The sequence below is a fragment of the Prinia subflava genome, chromosome 19, assembly GCF_021018805.1.
Source record: "Prinia subflava isolate CZ2003 ecotype Zambia chromosome 19, Cam_Psub_1.2, whole genome shotgun sequence".
NCBI classification, from domain to species: Eukaryota; Metazoa; Chordata; class Aves; order Passeriformes; family Cisticolidae; genus Prinia; species Prinia subflava.
The window spans coordinates 10,340,617-10,360,375 of NC_086265.1; the positions used below are offsets into that span (position 1 = coordinate 10,340,617).

The 19,759-nt window shown below is 47.3% G+C and overlaps 5 protein-coding genes across 7 annotated transcripts; 3 read left to right on the forward strand and 2 right to left on the reverse strand.

Annotated features, from left to right (window-relative positions):
* The first annotated feature begins 2,338 nt into the window (after positions 1–2,338).
* LOC134560247 (cytochrome c oxidase subunit 6A2, mitochondrial) lies at positions 2,339–3,926 on the forward strand. The gene is made up of 3 exons (XM_063416032.1): positions 2,339–2,515; positions 2,717–2,856; positions 3,656–3,926. The coding sequence occupies exons 1-3, from the start codon at positions 2,410–2,412 to the stop codon at positions 3,734–3,736; spliced, it is 327 nt and encodes a 108-aa protein (XP_063272102.1). The 5' UTR covers positions 2,339–2,409; the 3' UTR covers positions 3,737–3,926.
* A 287-nt stretch (positions 3,927–4,213) lies between these two features.
* On the reverse strand, positions 4,214–7,135 carry TRIAP1 (TP53 regulated inhibitor of apoptosis 1). Its single transcript, XM_063416038.1, has 2 exons — positions 6,908–7,135; positions 4,214–6,242 (listed from the first exon to the last, which is right to left on the reverse strand). Exons 1-2 carry the CDS (start codon positions 7,052–7,054, stop codon positions 6,159–6,161), a joined length of 231 nt encoding a protein of 76 aa, XP_063272108.1. The 5' UTR covers positions 7,055–7,135; the 3' UTR covers positions 4,214–6,158.
* On the forward strand, positions 7,125–9,094 carry GATC (glutamyl-tRNA amidotransferase subunit C). Of its 2 annotated transcripts, none has more exons than XM_063416033.1 (4): positions 7,125–7,349; positions 7,620–7,786; positions 8,156–8,259; positions 8,646–9,094. In XM_063416033.1, the coding sequence occupies exons 1-4, from the start codon at positions 7,176–7,178 to the stop codon at positions 8,702–8,704; spliced, it is 504 nt and encodes a 167-aa protein (XP_063272103.1). In that variant the 5' UTR covers positions 7,125–7,175; the 3' UTR covers positions 8,705–9,094. The 2 variants fall into 2 exon arrangements, with proteins under 2 accessions (XP_063272103.1, XP_063272104.1); XM_063416034.1 differs by having other exon boundaries at positions 7,623–7,786.
* A 3,455-nt stretch (positions 9,095–12,549) lies between these two features.
* On the forward strand, positions 12,550–14,703 carry LOC134560249 (dynein light chain 1, cytoplasmic-like). Of its 2 annotated transcripts, none has more exons than XM_063416035.1 (3): positions 12,550–12,705; positions 13,115–13,255; positions 14,323–14,703. In XM_063416035.1, exons 1-3 carry the CDS (start codon positions 12,565–12,567, stop codon positions 14,458–14,460), a joined length of 420 nt encoding a protein of 139 aa, XP_063272105.1. In that variant the 5' UTR covers positions 12,550–12,564; the 3' UTR covers positions 14,461–14,703. The 2 variants fall into 2 exon arrangements, with proteins under 2 accessions (XP_063272105.1, XP_063272106.1); XM_063416036.1 differs by having other exon boundaries at positions 13,118–13,255.
* Positions 14,704–14,821: 118 nt separating this feature from the next.
* On the reverse strand, positions 14,822–19,759 carry COQ5 (coenzyme Q5, methyltransferase). The gene is made up of 7 exons (XM_063416031.1): positions 19,572–19,759; positions 19,043–19,192; positions 18,339–18,563; positions 17,525–17,631; positions 15,878–15,966; positions 15,559–15,670; positions 14,822–15,442 (listed from the first exon to the last, which is right to left on the reverse strand). Exons 1-7 carry the CDS (start codon positions 19,723–19,725, stop codon positions 15,341–15,343), a joined length of 939 nt encoding a protein of 312 aa, XP_063272101.1. The 5' UTR covers positions 19,726–19,759; the 3' UTR covers positions 14,822–15,340.

Consider the following 19,759-nt stretch of genomic DNA (forward strand, 5'->3'; position numbering starts at 1 on the left):
TTCAATACCTGCCTGTCTTCCCTCAGCTAAAAGAAATTACTCTTATGGAATCTTTTGTGTCTCCCAGCAGTCACTCCTAATTTACATTTGAAAATGTAAATCAAACCTGCTAGGCTCCTGATACACCTCACACAGAGATTAATGACAGCTGTTGGGATGATGTAGATAAGACAGACCCACTTTAAATCAGTGTAACTCAGTGTAATGAACCTGCTGCCACACTCAGGTTCAGGACAAACTCAATCCCCGTTTTCAGTGCTCTCCACGAGCTCCTTGGAGCCACATGGGTGAGACAAGGTGCACTTGGGGCAGCTGTGCTGAGAGTTGTCACTACTGCCTTCTCCAAAGAGCATTTTCTAGACTCTCAGAGGAGTAAAGGTGTCAGGGAGAACTCAGGAGAAGCAAACCTTGGCTGCTCTCACCTCCTGCTGAACACTTGCATGTTGTGTATTGAGGCTGCAGCACAAATCTGTTTTATTTTTGAGAGAATTTTCCCTCATCCTAGACAGATGTTTGCTTGCTTTACTGATTCTTTGGGGTTTTTTTCTCATTCGTAAACATTAGTGTCTCTTGCTCACTTAAATTCCTTTTTGCTACAAATAAGAGTAGTTTTGTTTATGTAGCACCCAAATTTGCTTCACGATACAGAACTTAATTTCATCACTGAAATATTGTGCCACATAATTCTCAGATCTTCTATTTTCCCCAAAAAGCCACATGCAAATTCCTTTTAAATTAAAAAATCTGATATGTTAGACATCTCATCAGCCTGAATCCAAAGGATGAAGATGTGGAACGACAAAATCTAGTCCAGTGTGGATTTAGCAAAGCAGGTGTGTGCACACAGAGAGCCCCAGTGGTCTGAGGGCTGTTCTGTACAAAATGCATCAGGTCCACGATGACAGAACACTTCTGCAGGTACACACAGAACCACCTGGGAATAGCTTCTTTCAGTATGGAAGCAAAGCTGTCCTTAAAATTATTTATTAAATAAAATAATACAAAAGCAAAGTACTGGAAGAGGTAATTGTAATTTAAAAAATAAATAAGAGAAGAACAAAGAAACCAAAGCACTTTTAACAGTTTAGAGTGCCCAGATAAAGTAAATAAGTGAGCAGTATTTTTATGCCAAGGTGTGTTTCACAACAGCTTCCCAAGGGTCTGGCCATCTTACCATTCCTTTATGCTACAGAGTGAATTGGACACAAGCCCTGCTCCAAGTGAAAATGGGTAAAAAAACCCTGCTCCCCAGCAGCAAACATCTCCCACCATCTCACACTGCAGGCCTTGGTCTTGGAACAGAGAAGTGACCAACGCCAGGGACCCAGGTGTGCACATGACCAACAAACCTCCTCCTGCCAACAACAACCTTGTTTGGAGTAAACACAATTCCTTATGACATTCCTCTCAGACCAGCCCCTACCACTGTCCTTCTCAAAAGCTCCGTTTCTTTGCTTTTCCACTGTTAGTTTCTACATGCACCACAGAAATCCTCTCATACAGCTGTGGGGTTTTAAGTACTGAAAAATGTACTGTCCACCTACACAGCTTCTGCCAAAAGTCAAACAGCCAACCATCAGGCTGCAATAAAGAACTAAGAGAGAACCTTGATATTTCTTTTTTTTTTTTTCTGGAGATCTCTTGTTTATTCAGGTGGTGTTATTATTTCAGTAGAATCATCCCAGGAATCCATATAACTAAAAATATATTCATGGTAACAGAACTGCACCATTTGAGGGGCCCTTTGAACCCCTCATGCCTGAGATGTCCCCAGCCCTCTCCCTGACCCCACTGCCCCACGACTTTTCACTCTCAACTACTTATCACTCTCTACCTGACAGGAGGTTGTAGGCAGGTGAGGATCGGCCTCTTTTCGCAGGCAATAGCAACAGGACAAGAGGAAATGGCCTCCAGCTGCACCAGGGGAGGTTAAGGTTGGACATCAGGAGTAATTTCTCCACAGAAAGTGTGATCAGACATTGGAATGAGAAGATCGGACATTGGAACTCCACCTGCTCAGGGAGGTGGTGGAATCACCGTCCCTGGAGGTGTTTAACGGAAGACTGGGCACGGCACTGAGTGCCATGGTCTGACTGACACAGTAATGTTCACGGGAACACAATGGACACGATGCTCTCCGAGGTCACCTCCAACCTAAGCGAGTCTGTGTCTCTGTCACGGTGTGATTCTGTCACCGCTCCCTCAGCGAGCTCCCCAGCCCCGACCGCGCTCCCTCCGCCCTCAGCACCAAGATGGCGCCGGCCCGCCCCTCAGGCCACCCCGCCCGTGACGTCACTGCCCGCCCTCCCGCGCGCGGCCTGCGCACGCGCGGCCCCGCTCAAGGTCAGCGCTGCCGCCGCCGGTGCCGCCCGTGGCGGTTCCGGTTCCGGCCCGCTGCGGACAGAGGAGATGGCGGCGCTCGCACGGCTCTCCCGCCTGCTGCCCCGCGCCGCCGCCCCGCGCTCCCCGCAGGCGCGCGGCATCGCGGCGGCCGCGGCACACGAGGAGGGCGGAGGTAACGGGGCTCTGCGGGGCGAGGGCGGAGCCGGGGCCGGCGCGGCGCTGCCCTTGACGGCCGGTGCCCTTCGCGGCGGGAACGGGGCACGGCGGGCGCTCGGATCCCCGTTACAGACGGGGAGGGGCTCCGCGCCGGAGCGTGGCGCTCGGGGTTCCGTAGCGCCTCGTTAGCGCGGTTCTGATCGCTGTCCCGCCGCAGCCCGCACCTGGAAGATGCTGACCTTCGTGGTGGCGCTGCCCGGCGTGGCCGTGTGCATGCTCAACTGCTACCTGAAAGCGCAGCACGAGCACGAGCGGCCCGAGTTCGTGCCCTACACCCACCTCCGCATCAGGACCAAGGTACCCTGCCCGCGGTGTTCACACCCTCTGTGCCTCCGTGGCTGCACTGCCACGGCGTCCTTTCCCCTCTCGACTGCTACGTGAGCTGGCTGTGGTATCAGCTCAGGGCTGCTTCTGAGGCAGTAAGAGTTTGTTATCACGGCTCTGATGAAGTAACCGTGATATTCACAGGCCTTCCCACCCCAAAGTGATCCTCCTCATGTCTTGCTGAAAAATGGTCCAGTCCTAGAGCTGCTGTACTTTAACTAATGCAGATCTAAAAGGTAGCAGTGGAGATCCCAAATACTCAGAATTGGGGTCCTCATAGTACAGCACAGTGGATGTTTAAATAAGAGCAAAGACTGTGCTGTCTAGAGACTGTGGCTCCCAGCTAAGGGAGAGTTTTCCAGCTCCTGCTTCCTACATCGTGGGAGCCAGCTTGTTTAATTCACCAGCCTGTTCAGCTGTGTGATCAGACTCATTTAGGCTGGAAAAGTCTTCTGAGATGGAGTCCAACCTTTGACTCATCTCCACCCTGTCAACTAGGTCATGGCACTAATACATCCAGTCTGTACCTAAACATCTCGAGGGATGGTGACCCTAAGAGCCTGGGCAATTTATCCCAATGTTTAGCAACCCTTTTTGTTAAGAATTCCCCTGATGTCCAGCTTGAACCTTCCCTGGCACAGCTTGAGGCTATTTCCTCTTGTCCTGTCACTAATTGTCTGGGAGAATTGATGTTTGAGTCTGTACTGTTCTTGGTTTCAGGTGCTTGCAGGGATTCTTCACCACTGGCTTATTTTCTTTTTTCTTTCAACAGCCTTTCCCGTGGGGTGATGGGAATAAAACTCTGTTTCACAACCCTCATGTTAACCCTCTCCCAACTGGTTATGAAGATTAAAACCAAGATCCTGACAACAGCCAGAACTTTGGCTCTCCCCATCTTGAACCAGAATGTTGAGTGGGAGCCATCATTTCTGGGGTCATAGCTTCAGAAACTCCGTGTTTCTTCTGCAATGAAGCTGAGTGGTGTTGTGGCCCCCATGTGTGTTTGTGATGGGGTCCTTTAAATAAACAGCTCTGAACGTGAATTTGGGGTTTGACTTGTTTACCTGAATCCTTAGGAGTTTTTTAGTTCAGTGTTTGCATAAAGCATTAAGGTTTCCTACAGGGCAGAGTGCAGGAGCAAAGGGGTTTTACCTGAATGGCAACAATGTTCCTGTGACAGGTAACACAAACAACAGGAATGCATTTGGCATAGGACATGAATCAATTTCATGTTCTTCATGTCTGGTTTAGCTGATCACTCTGAACTCAAAGCCAGAAGAACAGATACATAGACTAAAATTCAATATACACTGAAGCACATTCTCCACTATCAGCTTTTGCAATATTTATTAATAGTCATGAAGGTGATTTTCTCTTGGTCCCTTCTGGCAGAGGGAGTGGCAGCAAAGATGTTGAGCTAAGCTCTACCTTCACACTGTTCACTTCCAGCACTCAAATTTTCAGGTACATCAGCACATATCTTGCTCACCACTCTGCTTTCCACAAAGCTGCAATCTGTACAAAGTCTCTCACACAGGTTTTGCAGAAGAAAACACAATTTTGGCTCTACTGCTTGTGTGTATAACCTGTACTGTGTCATGCAGAAGCTGCTTGAAGTAGAAGGGATTGGTGAGCCAACAGCCTGAGCCTGTACAACCTTCATTTTCAAGTTTTTGCTCATTACAAGTCAACCATTTTCCAGTTCTTACTCTAACTTCTGTATTTTTGCACAATGTGAAACTGAGCTCCATCTCAGTTGTCATTAATGTTCTTCCCAAAAGGCAGAACGCAGCAGCCGCTTTGGCATCTTGCTGTTAAAAGGAGTGATGGATGGCAGGAGAGAATCTCAGAGTGGCTACTGCAGGATGCCCTTCCATGTGATTTTTGTCTGCTTAGCAGTAAAAGATTGCTGAGGCAAGTTTTCCTGTGTTGAAATTACAAGGCACTGATGTGTACAGTTGTTTTAAAGCTGACCAAGTCACATTACATTTAGCCCTACATGAAGATCACAGAAAAGCTAACTGGTTTTGTGTGTTACTCCTCAAAAAAAAAAAAAAAAAGCTACGTAGTTGACTGTCTCCAAAATGCTATTTTAGATCCTTCCCTTACACCTGTTTTTATTTATACCTGAGTGACACAGCATTTGCCAACAGCCTGGATTTTCAGTGCTGTCTTTAACCCCTGTGCTGGCACTGTAGGAGCTCTCTGCGCCTGAGAACAGTGTGGCTCACCTGGGTATGTGACTGGCAAGGAAAAACAGCCTCAGGCTGCAGCACAAACCCACAGGACTCAGTGTCTGTGGTCTGTGAGGGGCAATGGTGCAGACAGGCCAGCTGTAATGTTTGACAGCTCACCTTTTTAGTTTGTTTTTTTTAAGTAAAACCTTTAAATAATTAGTAATAATTAAAAGCAGAGAGCGAAGCTTTCTTTTTTCCTCACTGTAATTCTAGAACTATGAAGGTATCTTTTGTCCCCAGACCATAATCTCTTTTACTCTTTTAACCTCTGTTAGTGTAAGGAGAGGGGCAAGTTTTGCCCCATCCCTGTGTGAGGATCAAACCATAGAAATGTGTAATGCTAAAGGAGAGAGAATTCAAGTTCAGGGATGTGTTGGTACCTCAGAAAAGGCTGAAGTAACCTCTGCATTAGAAGTCTTCTCTTAGCTGCTGAGCAGGCCACTCCATCCCTCCAGGGGTCACAATCAGACTCCACTGCACAGTTACCTACTTGAACAAAATATAACCTGGTTATATTTATTTTAGCCAAGCTGTTGCAGGTCCACTAGTGCTTTAAACCATCTCTGTAGCTGACACAAAACAGTGCTCAAGCCCTTCAGGATTCAGGATGATATGAAATGAACTTCTTCACCAAAATTCAGCAGCATATAGATGAAAGTACACCAACCCCCTTCATATTATTTTTAAACACTTCCAAGTGTTATATAAATAAGCAAAAGGAATCAGTCACAAAGAAACCGTTTCAGCCCACTCCAACCAGCATTCCCCCATTACAGAGTACATTCAGTGGGAAGTTGGTTCACATGGATTTTTAAGCTGTTATATGCTGAACCACCACCAACTTTCACTGGAAAGGAGGCAGCAGTTACCACATGATCCAGTCTTTTTTTCTTTTAGCTGTTTGTGTTCACAAGCAGAGAACATTTGTCACTTTCTAGAAAGCAGTTAAAAGTCTTATCCAGGTGGCATCTGTGGTCCACCTGGTGATGGTGCTTAGTCCAAAGGCTCCTCTTAGTGACTCCACCCATACAGCCAATATCAAGAGGAGTTTTCAGTTTTTCCTTTACTAGGGCCCATGAACTCCAGGCCCTCAATGGGTATATCCTTCTCCTTGATTGCTTTCTGAAAAGAAAAATAAAAGCAAATAATTAAACTCCGCACTTCTTTATAGGGTACATGATGTTCTCTTTGGTACAAAACACAGAACCACGGAATCAGGCTGTAAAACCTCTGAGATCATCGAGTCTGACCTATGACCCAACAGCTCCAAGTCAACCACACCAGGGCCATGCCCAGGCTCTCCTTAAACGCTGACAACACCTCCCTGGGCAGCCCGTTCCAACATCTGATCACCTGTTCTGTGAAAAAAATCCTCCTAATGTCCAACCTAACCCTAGTGCAGCTTAAGTCTATAACCTCTTGTCCAGTCGCCTGAATAGAAATCATCTAAAAAAAAGTGACCCAGAAAAAGTAGTTTAAAAGGCTGGTTTGAATAAAGCTTCGATGTTAGAGCTGATGAAGGATGTACTAAAAACTCACTGACTACAGTCCGTCAAACAGAAACGTGCTGGAGCAGCCTTAAGACGTTTTGTATAATAAAAATAGGAGACGCCTGTAAAATATTCCATGTCATGACCGACAGACATAGGGCGAGATAATCCCAGAGCTGCGTGTCAGGTCACTGGTGAGGCCTGCGGCTGCCCCGGAGTGCCGGGACGGCGGGAAGCGGCGTCAGCGCGGGGAAGGACGCTCGGGGCAGGGCGTGAAGGGCCCGGGGCCGGACGCACCTGCACGCAGAGCTGGTAGCGCTTGAAGAGCTGCCCGCAGGGATCGCCGGCGCTGTCGCCCTTGAGGAACTTCTCGGCGAACCAGCGGTTGAAGCACTGGTCGTACTCGCGCTTCAGCTCCGTGCACGCCTCGCCCACGCTGTTCATCGCGGCGGCCGCGCGGGACGGGACGGGACGGGCCGGATCGCGCGCGCCGCCCACTGACGCACATCCGGCGCGCCCGTGACGTCACGCGCGCGGAGCTGTGACGTCAGGCGGCGGAGGCGCGATGCGCGCGCTGTCCCTCAGCCGGTGGCTCCGCGCCGGGCGGGTCCCTCTGTGGGGCCCGGGGAGCCGGAACAGCGGGCACATCGGGCACCGGGGGCACAGCGGGCACACCGAGCACAGCGGGCTCAGCGGGCACACCGAGCACAGCGGGCAGCGGCCGCAGGGACCGCCTCAGGTAGCGCCGCTCCGCCCCTCGCGAGGCGGGACAGGGGAACACGATAAAACAATTAACACCGGTTAATGTCCCAAGACAGTGACCGCCATCAGCGGGTCCCTACCAGTGACTTGGATTTGATGATCTTAAAAGGTCTTTTCCAGCCTTAACGATTTTAGGATTCTTTGTAAAATCCGGTTTTGACGTGTAGCAAGTTTCTAATCAAAAGAAAGTTGCGCTGTTAAACTTGTTAATTTTTGACTTTTTGTCCGTATTGATGCTTTTGTTCAGCAGCAGGTGTCGGTGGAAGTGCTGGAGCACTTGGAGCAGCTGGCGCTGGTGGATTTCCGGGACGCGGAGGGCGTGCAGCGGCTGCAGAAGGCGATCCAGTTTGCGGATCAGCTTCATGAAGTGAACACCGAGGGCGTGGAGCCGATGGATTCAGTGCTGGAGGACAGGTGGGAAGCACAGCAGCCTCCTCTTATCTGTTAGTGCATCAAACTGTGCTTCTCTGACCTTTTTTCCCTGGGAGTCACGATGCATGTGTCCCCTTTGCTCAAAATGTCTTTCCTGTGGTTTTGTGTGGGAAACAGTTGTCATTGGCACATGGAATTTTCATGTGTGAGCAAAGCAAAGGTAAACTTCAGTTCTGTGATCTGTCTTAAATGTCACACTGCTCCCCACATGCCTGCCAGTGGCATTCTTGGGTGCTTCGAAACATTCCAGTATTTGTTTAAGAGACCAAAATCAGATTTAGAAATAAGCCACCCTTCCTACTTCATATTCACAGAATAGCTTAAAGACAACCAGCAATCTTTGTCCTTCAGGTGTCTGTACCTCAGAGAAGATGATGTGACAGAAGGCAACTGCACCAAAGAGCTGCTGGAAAACGCCAGAGAGAAAGTAGAGGAGTATTTTGTAGCTCCACCAGGTATCGACTTGTTTACAAAAATCTCTTAATCTCGCCTGAATTAACCTGAAGAAAATAACCTGCCATAGCTGCAGATTAGTAGTTTCACTTTCAGAAACACTGGTGAATAACAGGGAGTACTAAAAGAAATGCCTGTAGCCATCTGTGCTAAAAACAGTGTGCAATTTAGTGGTCCAGGAGCAGTACAGAGGCTGATCTTACTCTAAAGTTCCTGCACATGCTGAGAAATTCCTTACAGGAAGTCAGACAGACTTTTCTGACTTCCCCAGGACACTTGGGCACCCTGTACATGGAGTAAAACAGAGAAACACTTCCATGCCAGGGTGTCCTGCCCACAGGGTAACTTACAGCTCATCTCACACAACTTGGTTTTTATTTTCTCTCAGGCAACATCCCTTTACCAAAGCTGGAAGAACGAGAGGCTTTTCTGCAGGGCTCTAAATGACAGCCCAGAGCCCAAATGCCCTTTCAGTATTTTATTTGGGGAAAACAAAGTTTTGTGCAGTCACAGCTGAAACACCCTGGCACCTATTTTGGTCAAAAGAAGAGCACTTGCAAGACAGAAGAAAGAAGTTGTGAAAGTTTAGAAGTGCTGCTAAAATATTTAATGTCTCTGAAGCTGGATGGCAGCACAGCAGGTCACCTTGGTGCTTTTATTTGGCAAAGTGAATTTGCTGTCTGGAGGTAAGAGCAAACCCTCGTCCCACTATTAATTGTGCAATTACTTCATTATTTGTTTAAGCATCTATAAATACTCACATAGATGCATAAAAGATGTAATTACTATGATACTTGAATTATTTCAAGTGTATTGAAATAAAGCCTGTATTTAACACCACTGATCCAATCCTCTGCAAAGCTGGAACACTGCATTACTGCTTTAGTCTCAGACTTGTCAAGATTCAGACCCTGCAAATGCTGAAGTTTTACAAGTATATAAGCTCAGCTTATAAATAATTTATGATGTGTATATGATTCATAACAAGGAAAGACTTCAAAGTATCTATCAGTCAATATGATTAACACCACAATCACAATATCAGGTAATTCCCACTTGGAGAAGTCCCTCTGTGATCTATCCATTTTGGCTTCCTCCTTTGACCATCAGAGAGAATGGGGACAACAGCATTTACACAGAAAAAGGAAGAGGAGTTTGAGAGGGAACTGCTGGAGCTTTTAACCCAAAATAGCTTCAAATAACTATTTAAAGGCAACAACTAAACCAACCATTTGGACAAGATGATTCCACACTCTCAATGCAGCACAGGCTAAACTTAAAACTGCCAGTTCAGTGCTGCTCCCACACACTCCAGTGAGAGAACAGACTGCCTGATGCTTGTTCCCTGCAGCCCAAACTGCATTTAAAGTGGAAAACACACATCTCCCTAATGAAGGGGTTTGATGCAACTTCACCACAAATAAGAGAATTACAGCCTTGGCTCAGACACCTGCAACCACCAAAGAAAAGCTCACAGAAGGGCAGATGAGCTGCCTGTGGGGCAGGGCATGGCAGTGCCTGGGTGGGTCTAGCACGGGTGGTGCTGAGCCCCAGGGGATGGTGCTGAGCACAGGGGATGGTGCTGAGCCCCAGGGGATGGTGCTGGGCCCCAGGGGATGGTGCTGAGCCCCAGGGGATGGTGCTGAGCCCCAGGGGATGGTGCTGAGCACAGGGGATGGTGCTGGGCCCCAGGGGATGGTGCTGAGCCCCAGGGGATGGTGCTGAGCCCCAGGGGATTGTGCTGGGCCCCAGGGGATGGTGCTGGGCCCCCCGGGCCCTGGCTGCACTTTGACAGAGGGAGAGACCCCTCGTGTGCTGGTTCACCTGCATTCACTGCAGGGCTCAGTAAATGGATCCAGTTTCTCTGGAGACCATGGAGATAACCTCACATAGACCTGCTGACCTTTTCCACCACCACAGACCTGTAGATATAAAACTGGATTGGAATTGCATATAAATCCCAGGTTTGCAGAGAAAATTTCGGTGTGGAGATTCCTTCACTTTTGTGGAAGGAAAAAGAAAATGGGAGTTGTTTTATTGCTAATAATGATTATTTTATGTTTTGGTATTAACTAGGAGCCCCAGGAAAAATCTCTGTTAATACAGTGATATGTTGTGCAACACAGAGTAATGAACCACCTCAGGAAAAGTGCTCAATCTGGAGAGGAATCTCAGGAGATGCCTTATCCATTACCCAGTTTTCTTCAGCACCTCCTCTACCCCAGCTATTATCTTTTGTGTTTATTTGTTCTGCCTTTCCCTGCAGCTCTGTCTTGAGGGAAAATGTACTTTCATATTCTTGATTAACAAGTAGGACTCTAATGTAGCTCAGGCTTTAATGATTCCCATTAATGACGTGTAACTCACCCACACTGACATTTCCTGCACTCGTCATCACAATTGTTCCTTCAGCAAACCATTTCTTAATAAATGCAGAGAAATTTGCCTGCAGCTACCAAACACAACCACCTCCTCAGAGGTTCATGGGTGTTTTTGAAGTTCAGCAGAAGCATGAAGATTGTTAAATGGTTCTGTTCTGTCAGCACAAAACTGCCCAGTACTCAAAGAACTACTGCAAGTGCTGCAGATACTGAACACAGTTCTGGAAATTAATTACTTACTCTGGCCCCAAGACCACTCAAAACTTCTTCATGTCTCTATCACACAAGCAAAGTCGTGAACTGTACCTCTAATTGGAATGCTAAAACCTGGGAGTCAGGAGTTATTGCTGAGATATTCTAGAGAGACAAAAGCATTACATGCAGTTTCAATGTTTCTGGGGGCAGTATATTCTTCTGAGGTTGCCTTAGAGTTTGCAAAAGCAGAGTTGCTTTCAGTTATGCTGCTTTTGCTCTGAATGACACTGAGCAGGTAACTACACTGTATGAATAAGCAAAATATTTACATTTCAAGGGAGCTGAATGACTGCTCTTGAGGTAGGATTTTTTAAAAATAGGAGTCCCACCAACCAGTATTTAAAAACCTCTTTTAAGTCATCCTGTGCAGTTTGCTGTAGACACGGTTCAGAGTCCTGTTATTAACAGATTACCAACTGTGGAAGACTCAACAGCAATGTTCTATCTGCTGACAAGGGTGTAAGCAGAAAGTGCCCCAGGGAGAGTGAAACTAAGAAAGCAGAGCACTGAGGATCTACCAAAACATCTTGCTTCAATTAAACAAAAAGCAAAACCCCAAAACAAAACCAACCCAACTTAATCAACCAAAATAACCCCAAACCAAACACAAACAAAAAAGGCAAGAGTTGCAGAAATAGTGAGGTGTGTAAAAGATGGCATAAAAGTCTGATAGATTCTGACAGATATCTGACAGATAGATTAGGTTGACTAAAGGAACAAAGTTTGCAGCTGACTTGATCATACCCAGTAAACATGGATCAGAGATTTCTATCAGAGGTCACTGAGTGTGACTTGAAAAGACAACTGAAACCAGACAAGTGAACAGGACAAGTGAGCAAGGGCCATTCACAAGCTATGGAATTCCTCCCTTTGACATGGGTGGGCTTCACTCAGTGAAGGCCACATTACTGAGACAGCTGCCCCAGATAATACCCCAGTATCCTTTCAGTAATGTCACATACTGTTGAAAGGGCTATTCCCAACAAGAGCTTGTTCCAAAGAGAAGCAAAGGCTGTTGAAGAGATTATTGTTTAAATTCAGAATCTATGTCATCCAGGCTGGGACAAGTAATAAAATGGCTTTTGGGGCGCACATATAAACTATGGAAAGGTGTTTCACAGAAGCTGCTGGACACGTTACAATGCCTTGGAGACTGAGCATACTTGAAAGAAAGCTTTTTTACCCAGGATTGCCTGATAATGCCACACAGAATCACAGAATTAGATTGGAAAAGGCCTCTGAGATCATCGAGTCCAGTGGGTGACCGAACCCCACTATGTCAGACCACGGCATTCAGTGTCAGGACCAGTCTTTCCTTAAACACCTCCGGGGACAGTGACACCACCACCTCCCTGGGCACCCCCTTCCAATGTCTAATCACCCTTTCTGTGACGAAATTCCTCCTACTGTCCAAATTAAACCCCCCTTTCAGAGGAGCAGCAGACCAGTATCAAGGGAGTCAGGACCGGGAGCTTTCCATACGGAGCCCAAATCTGCGGGCTCGTCCCAAACCCTGCGCACGGTGCTCCCGTGACCTCCCTGCAGCCCGCCGGTCGCCATGGCAACGGACGCGGCGCGGGGCATCCCGGGCCGCAAGACAACGCTGCAGTAAAACTCCGCCGGGCGCCGCGCCGCAGCCAATGGGCGTTCGGGGACCAGCAGCGCTGGCCAATGGGCGCCCGGGAGGCGGTGCCTGTGGCCAATGGAGGCGGCCGGCGCGCCGGGGGCGGGGCAGATGCGCTGCGAGGCGCGCACGGACGAGAGCTCAGCGCCGTCCGCTCCGCACCGCGCCGGCCCCGCAGCGCCAGAACGGTGAGGGACGGGGCGCGGGCGGCTCCGGGAGAGACTCAGCCATCCCGGTACCCGGGGACCCCGCGTGTCTCGGCGATGGAGCGGCCGCGCTCTCTCGCGGAGCTCCCGGGCGGTGTTGGGCTGGAGCGGGGCTGGGGAGGGCCGGGAGGGCGGCGCTGCTCGTGTGGCTCCCGGCGGAGCGGAGCGCGGGTGCCGAGCGGGAGCCGCGTTCGAGCCGCCGCTGGCTCGGGCCATGCCCGGGGCCGTGCCCGTGCCCGGCACGCCCGGCCGGGGCTGCCCGGGCGCGGCGGGGGCACCGCCCGGCGCCGAGAGCGCGCCGGGAATGGCGATACCTGTGGGGCTGCTCGGCAGCAGGTGGGTCCGGCAGGTGCTCCTGCAACTTTGACATTCCTTTCTTTTTCTCTCCAAGCAGGCAATCATGAGTGACCGAAAGGCAGTGATCAAAAATGCGGACATGTCAGAAGAGATGCAGCAAGACTCGGTGGAATGTGCAACTCAAGCGTTGGAGAAATACAACATCGAGAAGGACATCGCTGCTCACATAAAGAAGGTAGATGTTGGCTTGTAATGTGCTCATGAAAAATCAATTGGGGAGAACGCTGCTAGGCAAGTAGTTCTAGAGAAACGAGTTCTAGAGGCACTAGATTATCAAGTTAGACTTTTTCTCTTTCTGCTCCTTTCCCCACCCTTTATGTGGACCTTTCTAGGTCCTTCTGCTTTTCTCTTGTAGCGCCTTCCACCCTTTCTGCCAGTGTCACATTGTCCAGCTGAGCAGAGTGGCACCTGGCAGTCCCTGTGACTGATGAGCTGGCACACGACACGGGCTCTGTGCAGCCTGTTCAGAGTGGTGGTTTGCCGACCATGCAATAAGTGGGTTTGGTTTCTTCCCTTTCTCACCACATGTAAGACAAGCTGTTCATGCTATTGCTGAACAGATGGTTCATAGCTTACAGTTCGTCACATTTTCTCTCTTGACTCCTACTGGAAGTCTGACTGAGCTGCAAGGAGCTGAAGGGTTTGGCTGAGCAGAACAGAAACTTCCATGTCCTCGCAAAAATCTCAGCTGACAGCTGTTAGGTACTGCAGTATACATCCACTGACTGCAGGGGTTTGCTCACTGTAGACTGTACACGGGAGTTTATTTGTAGCAGGCTCCTGACAGCAGCGTGTCACAACATCATCTCGTGACCAGGTATCAGGGATGTGGCAGAGAATTTTCCATCAAGTGTCCTTTCAGTATCCTTGTTGCAAAAAACACCCAACGAAGTCAAAATACCAATTTTGTTGGAGGTTCAGAATGAGCAGACAAATTCTTAGAAGTCACAGTTTGAGATCATGGCATGACTTTAGGGGAGAAGTTACCTCCCCAAACATGTTTTTAGCTTATTTCTGTCCTGCTTAGAAGCTTTTTTTTTTGTATGACTAAGCAGCAGATGAGTTATAAAGTGACAGATGATCCTTGTGCTTAAGAGCATATGCTGCTCCTTAATTGCCTTCTTCCAAAAGTGACACTTGTTAACAAGTGACAAATCATTGCCAAAAAAACCTCTCCAACTGTTAGACAATATTAGTATAATTACCATGAAAATGCTGACTTTCTAATGCTCTGTTCTGTAGGAATTTGACAAGAAATACAATCCCACGTGGCACTGCATTGTGGGAAGGAACTTTGGCAGCTACGTGACTCATGAGACCAAGCACTTCATCTACTTCTACCTCGGCCAAGTCGCTATTCTTCTTTTCAAGTCTGGCTAGAACCATGGACTGTTACTGAAACTTGCACCTGGGGACAGGACTGCACAGATCCCCACCTTCAGCCTTCCTAGGGAAACACATCTTAATCTTCAGGTCTTTTGTTGTATTGTTAATGGTCAGGGATTTTGCTGTAGCTGCTGGTATTTTCATTGTGGCTATATAGAAAAGCAAAAATGTCTTCCTTGTATTTATTTTCTTTCAGAAGATGGCTTCTTTGCTAATAAAACCGTTGGAACAAGTTTATCCCTTTGCCCTCTTGCATTACCCTCTTTATTGTCATGTGAATGAAGGATGAACATCCCCACCTCTATTCCCACACCCCAAATCCATCCTTTCTTAGGAAACCTTCTTACAAGACTGATTTAAGTGGAAAAAAGTTGATGCAGAGCCCTTTTATTTCATAAGCCTTCCATCTGCCTTTGAAAGAAGTAAAGGAGTCATGGGAACAAATCCTTAAACTCCACATGACAAAGATAATAACAGCTTCATAAAAGTCCATAGTTACTTCATAAATCCAAGTTACTTCTCACAAGTGTAATATCCTCCTTAAAGCTTAGTAAAAAGAAAGGCATCTTATTTGGAGGCTAATCAGTCTGTTTCTGTATCCACACCCACTGCCAACTTGCTCCACTTGTTAGGGTTGCTCAGTTTTGGCCATCTCCTTTACACTGCACTTGAAGGGAAATGCAAGTGTAAGAAACACCACTGGAGTCACTCCTCAGGTTTTTTGGTGGAGAGAAGTAACTTGTGTTCTTCTGAGTCTGGCTGCTGAGCAAGTATCTGCTGCACAGGTTCTCAGAACTCCTCTTGATCCCATTAAAATTCCACAGCTTTTATTTCCCTCATGAAAATGATATTTTTGGTGTTTTGCTACACAGACTCACAGTTTGAAACCTGAGTGAATGGCAACAATGCCAAAGTTTAAGTTCTCATAATCCACTTTGAAAAAGCCTGCATCTTCTATCATTGCCTTCAGCTCCTCCTGAAATATAAGTGCCATAATTATTAACAGCCTGAAGGCCCGTAAGGCAGCTGGCCACAGGATTATGCTGGAATTGTGGTTTGTGTGTTAGTGAATTTGGGGGAATCCTGCCTTACCTGAGGGGGGAACTGTCGGATGCTCTCCACAAGATACTGATAAGACCTCCAGTCACCAGCAATAACCTCCCCCAGAACAGGGATAACCTGGAAACTGTAGAGATCATAGAGCCTGCACAGAGACACAGTAAATACAGATTAACAGAAACAAATTTAAACCCTCTCCAACACGAGCTGGTCTCTCTGCCGCTATGATATGCAGTCTGACTGTAGAAGTGCACCAAGATAAGGTCTCAAAGTGTCCTCATCTCTTCCTCTGTCTGAATACAAACAGGAGAGCTTTGTGACAGCATAAATGAACACGTCACCCTGCTCCTACCTGGAAAGAAGAGGGTTGCTGACATGGCTAAATTCAAGGCAGAGAAATCTTCCTCCTGGTTTCAGCACACGATAGGCCTCTTGAAGTGCCTGAGACAAAACAGATGTGCTAAGTTTGCTTCTGTAGAACAGCACCTGCCTATTATCCTGCCATGTGATATTATCATGCAATTCTGATGAACTGAGGGGAATGAGAAGTATCCTGACAGGCAATCTGCAATATTTACTGTAGAGAAGCATCCTAAGACAAGTAAAAAAACCAAAACAAATGTGCCACAAACCCAAAGCACAAATACTCTTGCTGTTACATAAATAGATTTTTACAAGTCTTTGTGTCAAAACTGTAATGTCGGGTTTGCAATTTTCTTTCCCTACTCACAGTTGATGAAAGTTTGTTGGCAGAGCTCTTGCAATTACAGACCAAACACAAAAGGGAGAAGGTGACTCAGCTACAAGAAACTGAAAATCAAAAACAGGCATGAAATTTTTTTTTAATCAAAAGAAAAGATTTTACTGTGAGGCACACCCAAAGGTTCAAAGAAGGTTTCGGATGAACAATCTGTAAGAACAGGAAGGAAAGAGGAAGAAAATCTTTGGCTACTTTGAAAATTCCATCTTGCATCAAAATAGAATACCTAACAAGAATCCAGACAAAATCCAGTTTAAAACTTTATATTCTTTTATACGAGAACAGAGTGGTATTCCAGAACCTCTGAAGGTTGTACATCTGCTTGACTTCAACTGTCCTGTTCCTATGGGATAAAATATAAACACTACACAGGAGCTCTGCAAGAGTTGGCAGCTTGGGTGTGTTTTGTACCAGGTCTCCAGGGAGCTCTGCTACCAGACTGCTGTATGCAGGAAGGCAAGGAGCCTGTGCTTTGCAAGGGTGCAGACAAAGCAGCAGGAAAACCCATGCACATTAAGTTCAAAGGCATATGGTTCGAGGTGGTTTGGATCCAAATGCTTCACCTTCCACAGGAGATCTGCCAAGGTTGTAACACACTCCTCCAAAACAGACAACTAGTGCATCCAGACAGGTGTCACCCCCACAACAGCCAGTCCTCCTCAAAGGACAGAGTTTAGAACAAAGATTACTACTCATGCTAATTAAAACCATTGTTCTTTACAGGGAGCTCTGCCACCAGCCAGTGTAAAGACACCCAGCAGAAGTGGGCTGAACAGGCTGGTTCGGCAGCAGTGGGGGCAGCAGCCTCCTTCCCACTCTGCTCTGGCAGTTCTGTGGGCTCAGGCAGGGAAACAGAAGGGTTGGGAAACACTGGACCCACTGTTGGTGGGATACAGGTCAGGTGCTGCAGGAAGATTTGAGATATGCAGACTGCACTGTGCATGTGTATATCCAGCCATGCCACAGGTCAGGAGAAGCCCTTTGCCTTAGGAAGAGACAGTGTGGCTTGCCAAGCTGGAAGGATTGGGTGCAACTGGTATAAATCCATCTTTTTATGACAAAGGTGGGGCACTTAACTGCATTTTCCATTCAAACAAGTTGCATACTACATGCCACTTACTTTAAATGTTTCAGGAGTAGTCTAGGATCTTCCTTTATCCAAAGGAGCTCCTACTTTGCTTCCTTTGTAGAATAAAAAATCATAAGGGCCCTATGTCAGGATATGCTATAGTAACTCACCAAATCAATACGAGTTACATTTCGGATTCCGAAGGCAATTGTGTAAACATCAAACTTGTCATCATCAAAGGGCAACTCTTCAGCATTCCCAAGTACCCAGGACAAGCCTGTAGTGAAAGACAAGTCACAGAACTGAACTTAGACTGCTCCAGAAAGGCTAGAACTCACCCATTCTAGAAGGAATTGGTTATTTTTAAAGAGTATTGAAAACAAATGCTTCCGTTCTGCAGTTTTGTTGGAGGAAAGACACCTTGGCCTATACTCACAAATCTTTCAAGACAGAGTAGTTAATTTTGCAGATCAACCAAAACACTGTTCTGCACATACACATAGTGTGTATGTGCCACAAAGATTTTACCCAAAACTCGCATCATAGTGGAAAGCACTGCTGGCTGCCATTTGTTTGTGGCAAAGTTCTAAAAAGACACTCTCTGCTGTAAGTGTTGCTATAGACAATTACAAACACCTTGCCATGCAACAGTGCCCAAAACAACACATTTTGCTGGAAAGCTTCCGCAGGTTGAGGAACATGAAAAGCCACAGTCCCTCCATCAGGACTATCAGTATGTGATGCAGCTGCAGCTGTGTTGCTTCCTAGTCTCCAAAGGATCAAGATCACGTCTATCTGTGGATGTCCAGGCTATTGGCAAGCAGACAAAATGCACAATCAGTGACTGTGCAGCTCATGTTCCTTTTCCCCATGCACAGCTCCCACTCTTGGTGAATGTACACAAGGAAACAGCGAAAAAACCTTTGCCCCTTACAATTTCTTGTTATCCAAAACGTTGCTGCCATGGTACAATGCATTATTTACCTTCAGAGTAGCCAAGATTCTGTGCTTTCTGCTTCCCAATTTTTAACATTTCTCTGTTGATGTCACAGACCACCACTTGGGAATCACCTAGTGAGTTAAATTTGTCTTTCTGGTAACTCTCAAAAATCTCCTGCCATGACAAATTCTGATGGTGCTTGAGCTTCCTCTGGAGCTGGCGTTGTCGTACAGAGCGAACATAATTAATGAATCGAAAGGCGATGTCACCTGCAGTTTTTAAAGGAGAGATACACATTTTGCAATGTTTTCTGACTCCAGGAAGTTGAAACATAAGGCTTTGAACATCCAACTGATTTAATATTTCTTTTTAGTCACACGTATTTATAAAAACACCCCTCTCAGACACACTGTATAGACACAGAAAGTGTGTGTACACATACATAGACAAAAAGAGAACTTATTAAAGTCAAAGAGTCCATGACATTCTACAAATTCACACAGTTTTTCATAATATATCATGGCAGGACTATAACACTTTCAGACCCTTAAAGCAAGATATTACAAAACACGAAGATATTAGTTCTCAACTCTTCTCTGAGAAAGCCAAGCAGAAGCTTAACTAGTTTTAAAGACAAGGAGGTAAGAGCAAGGGAAAAAAACAAACAGCAGGGAACATAAATCTGAGCAGACTCAAACAGCTGAAAAACAGTGTGGCATTGTCATGTGGGACTGACAAAATTATTTACCTGTTCCCCCAGCAGCATCAAGGAGGAGTGTTCCCGGGCAAGGGTTCATTTTATGCACGAGCATATCCTTCCACACCCGATGAATTCCTAGAGTTATCGAATCATTCATTACATCGTATTTCTTGGCCACATTTTCAAAGACCTGATAAACTGCAAAGAAAGGACATGGGAATGAGATGCAATTTACTTAAAAATGCTTATGTCAAAGTCAAACGTGTCCTTTATTGCCGTGTGGAAGTCTGTCACTATGTGAAGCCGAAAAATCACACGAAAACTCATTACAAAAAAGAAGAAAAAAAGACCGAATCCTACTGAGCCTGTTGCCCGACAAAGGTCTCTGGAAAAACACAGAGACCCGAGCTGAGGGAAGTAACAGTGGTATTATTCTCCGATAGTCCTGGAACCACCTCAAACAAGAGCCCAGCCCCAAACACGTCCCCAGCACGCTGGAGAACGATCACCGGCTGCCAGGAGCCCAGCTCGGCTCCGGGCCCAGCCCGCTCTCTGCCGCCGCCGCCGCCGCCCTCACTTTTCTCCCTTCTCTCCTCCTCCGTCACGCTCTGGAAGCCGAAGTGCATCTCCGGCCCCGCGGCCAGGCCGCGCCGGGCCCACACCGCCCCGGCGAGCCGGGACAGCAGCGCCCGGCCCCGGCCCCGGCACCGCCACAGCCACGCCGCCGCCATCTTCGAGCACCGCCGGGGCGGGGGCGCCGGGGCG

Coding starts and splice junctions, on each gene's coding strand:
- TRIAP1 (XM_063416038.1), bottom strand. CDS start 7,054: ATGAACAGCGTGGGCGAGGCGTGCACGGAGCTGAAGCGCGAGTACGAC. Junction 6,243..6,907: donor GCTACCAGCTCTGCGTGCAG/GTGCGTCCGGCC, acceptor TTTTCTTTTCAG/AAAGCAATCAAGGAGAAGGA.
- COQ5 (XM_063416031.1), bottom strand. CDS start 19,725: ATGGCGGCGGCGTGGCTGTGGCGGTGCCGGGGCCGGGGCCGGGCGCTG. Junction 15,671..15,877: donor AGCAACCCTCTTCTTTCCAG/GTAGGAGCAGGG, acceptor GTCTCTGTGCAG/GCTCTATGATCTCTACAGTT. Junction 15,443..15,558: donor TCCGACAGTTCCCCCCTCAG/GTAAGGCAGGAT, acceptor CTTATATTTCAG/GAGGAGCTGAAGGCAATGAT.
- LOC134560247 (XM_063416032.1), top strand. CDS start 2,410: ATGGCGGCGCTCGCACGGCTCTCCCGCCTGCTGCCCCGCGCCGCCGCC. Junction 2,516..2,716: donor GGCACACGAGGAGGGCGGAG/GTAACGGGGCTC, acceptor GTCCCGCCGCAG/CCCGCACCTGGAAGATGCTG. Junction 2,857..3,655: donor ACCTCCGCATCAGGACCAAG/GTACCCTGCCCG, acceptor TTCTTTCAACAG/CCTTTCCCGTGGGGTGATGG.
- GATC (XM_063416033.1), top strand. CDS start 7,176: ATGCGCGCGCTGTCCCTCAGCCGGTGGCTCCGCGCCGGGCGGGTCCCT. Junction 7,787..8,155: donor GATTCAGTGCTGGAGGACAG/GTGGGAAGCACA, acceptor TTTGTCCTTCAG/GTGTCTGTACCTCAGAGAAG. Junction 8,260..8,645: donor GTATTTTGTAGCTCCACCAG/GTATCGACTTGT, acceptor ATTTTCTCTCAG/GCAACATCCCTTTACCAAAG.
- LOC134560249 (XM_063416035.1), top strand. CDS start 12,565: ATGGGCGCCCGGGAGGCGGTGCCTGTGGCCAATGGAGGCGGCCGGCGC. Junction 12,706..13,114: donor GGCCCCGCAGCGCCAGAACG/GTGAGGGACGGG, acceptor TTTCTCTCCAAG/CAGGCAATCATGAGTGACCG. Junction 13,256..14,322: donor TCGCTGCTCACATAAAGAAG/GTAGATGTTGGC, acceptor TCTGTTCTGTAG/GAATTTGACAAGAAATACAA.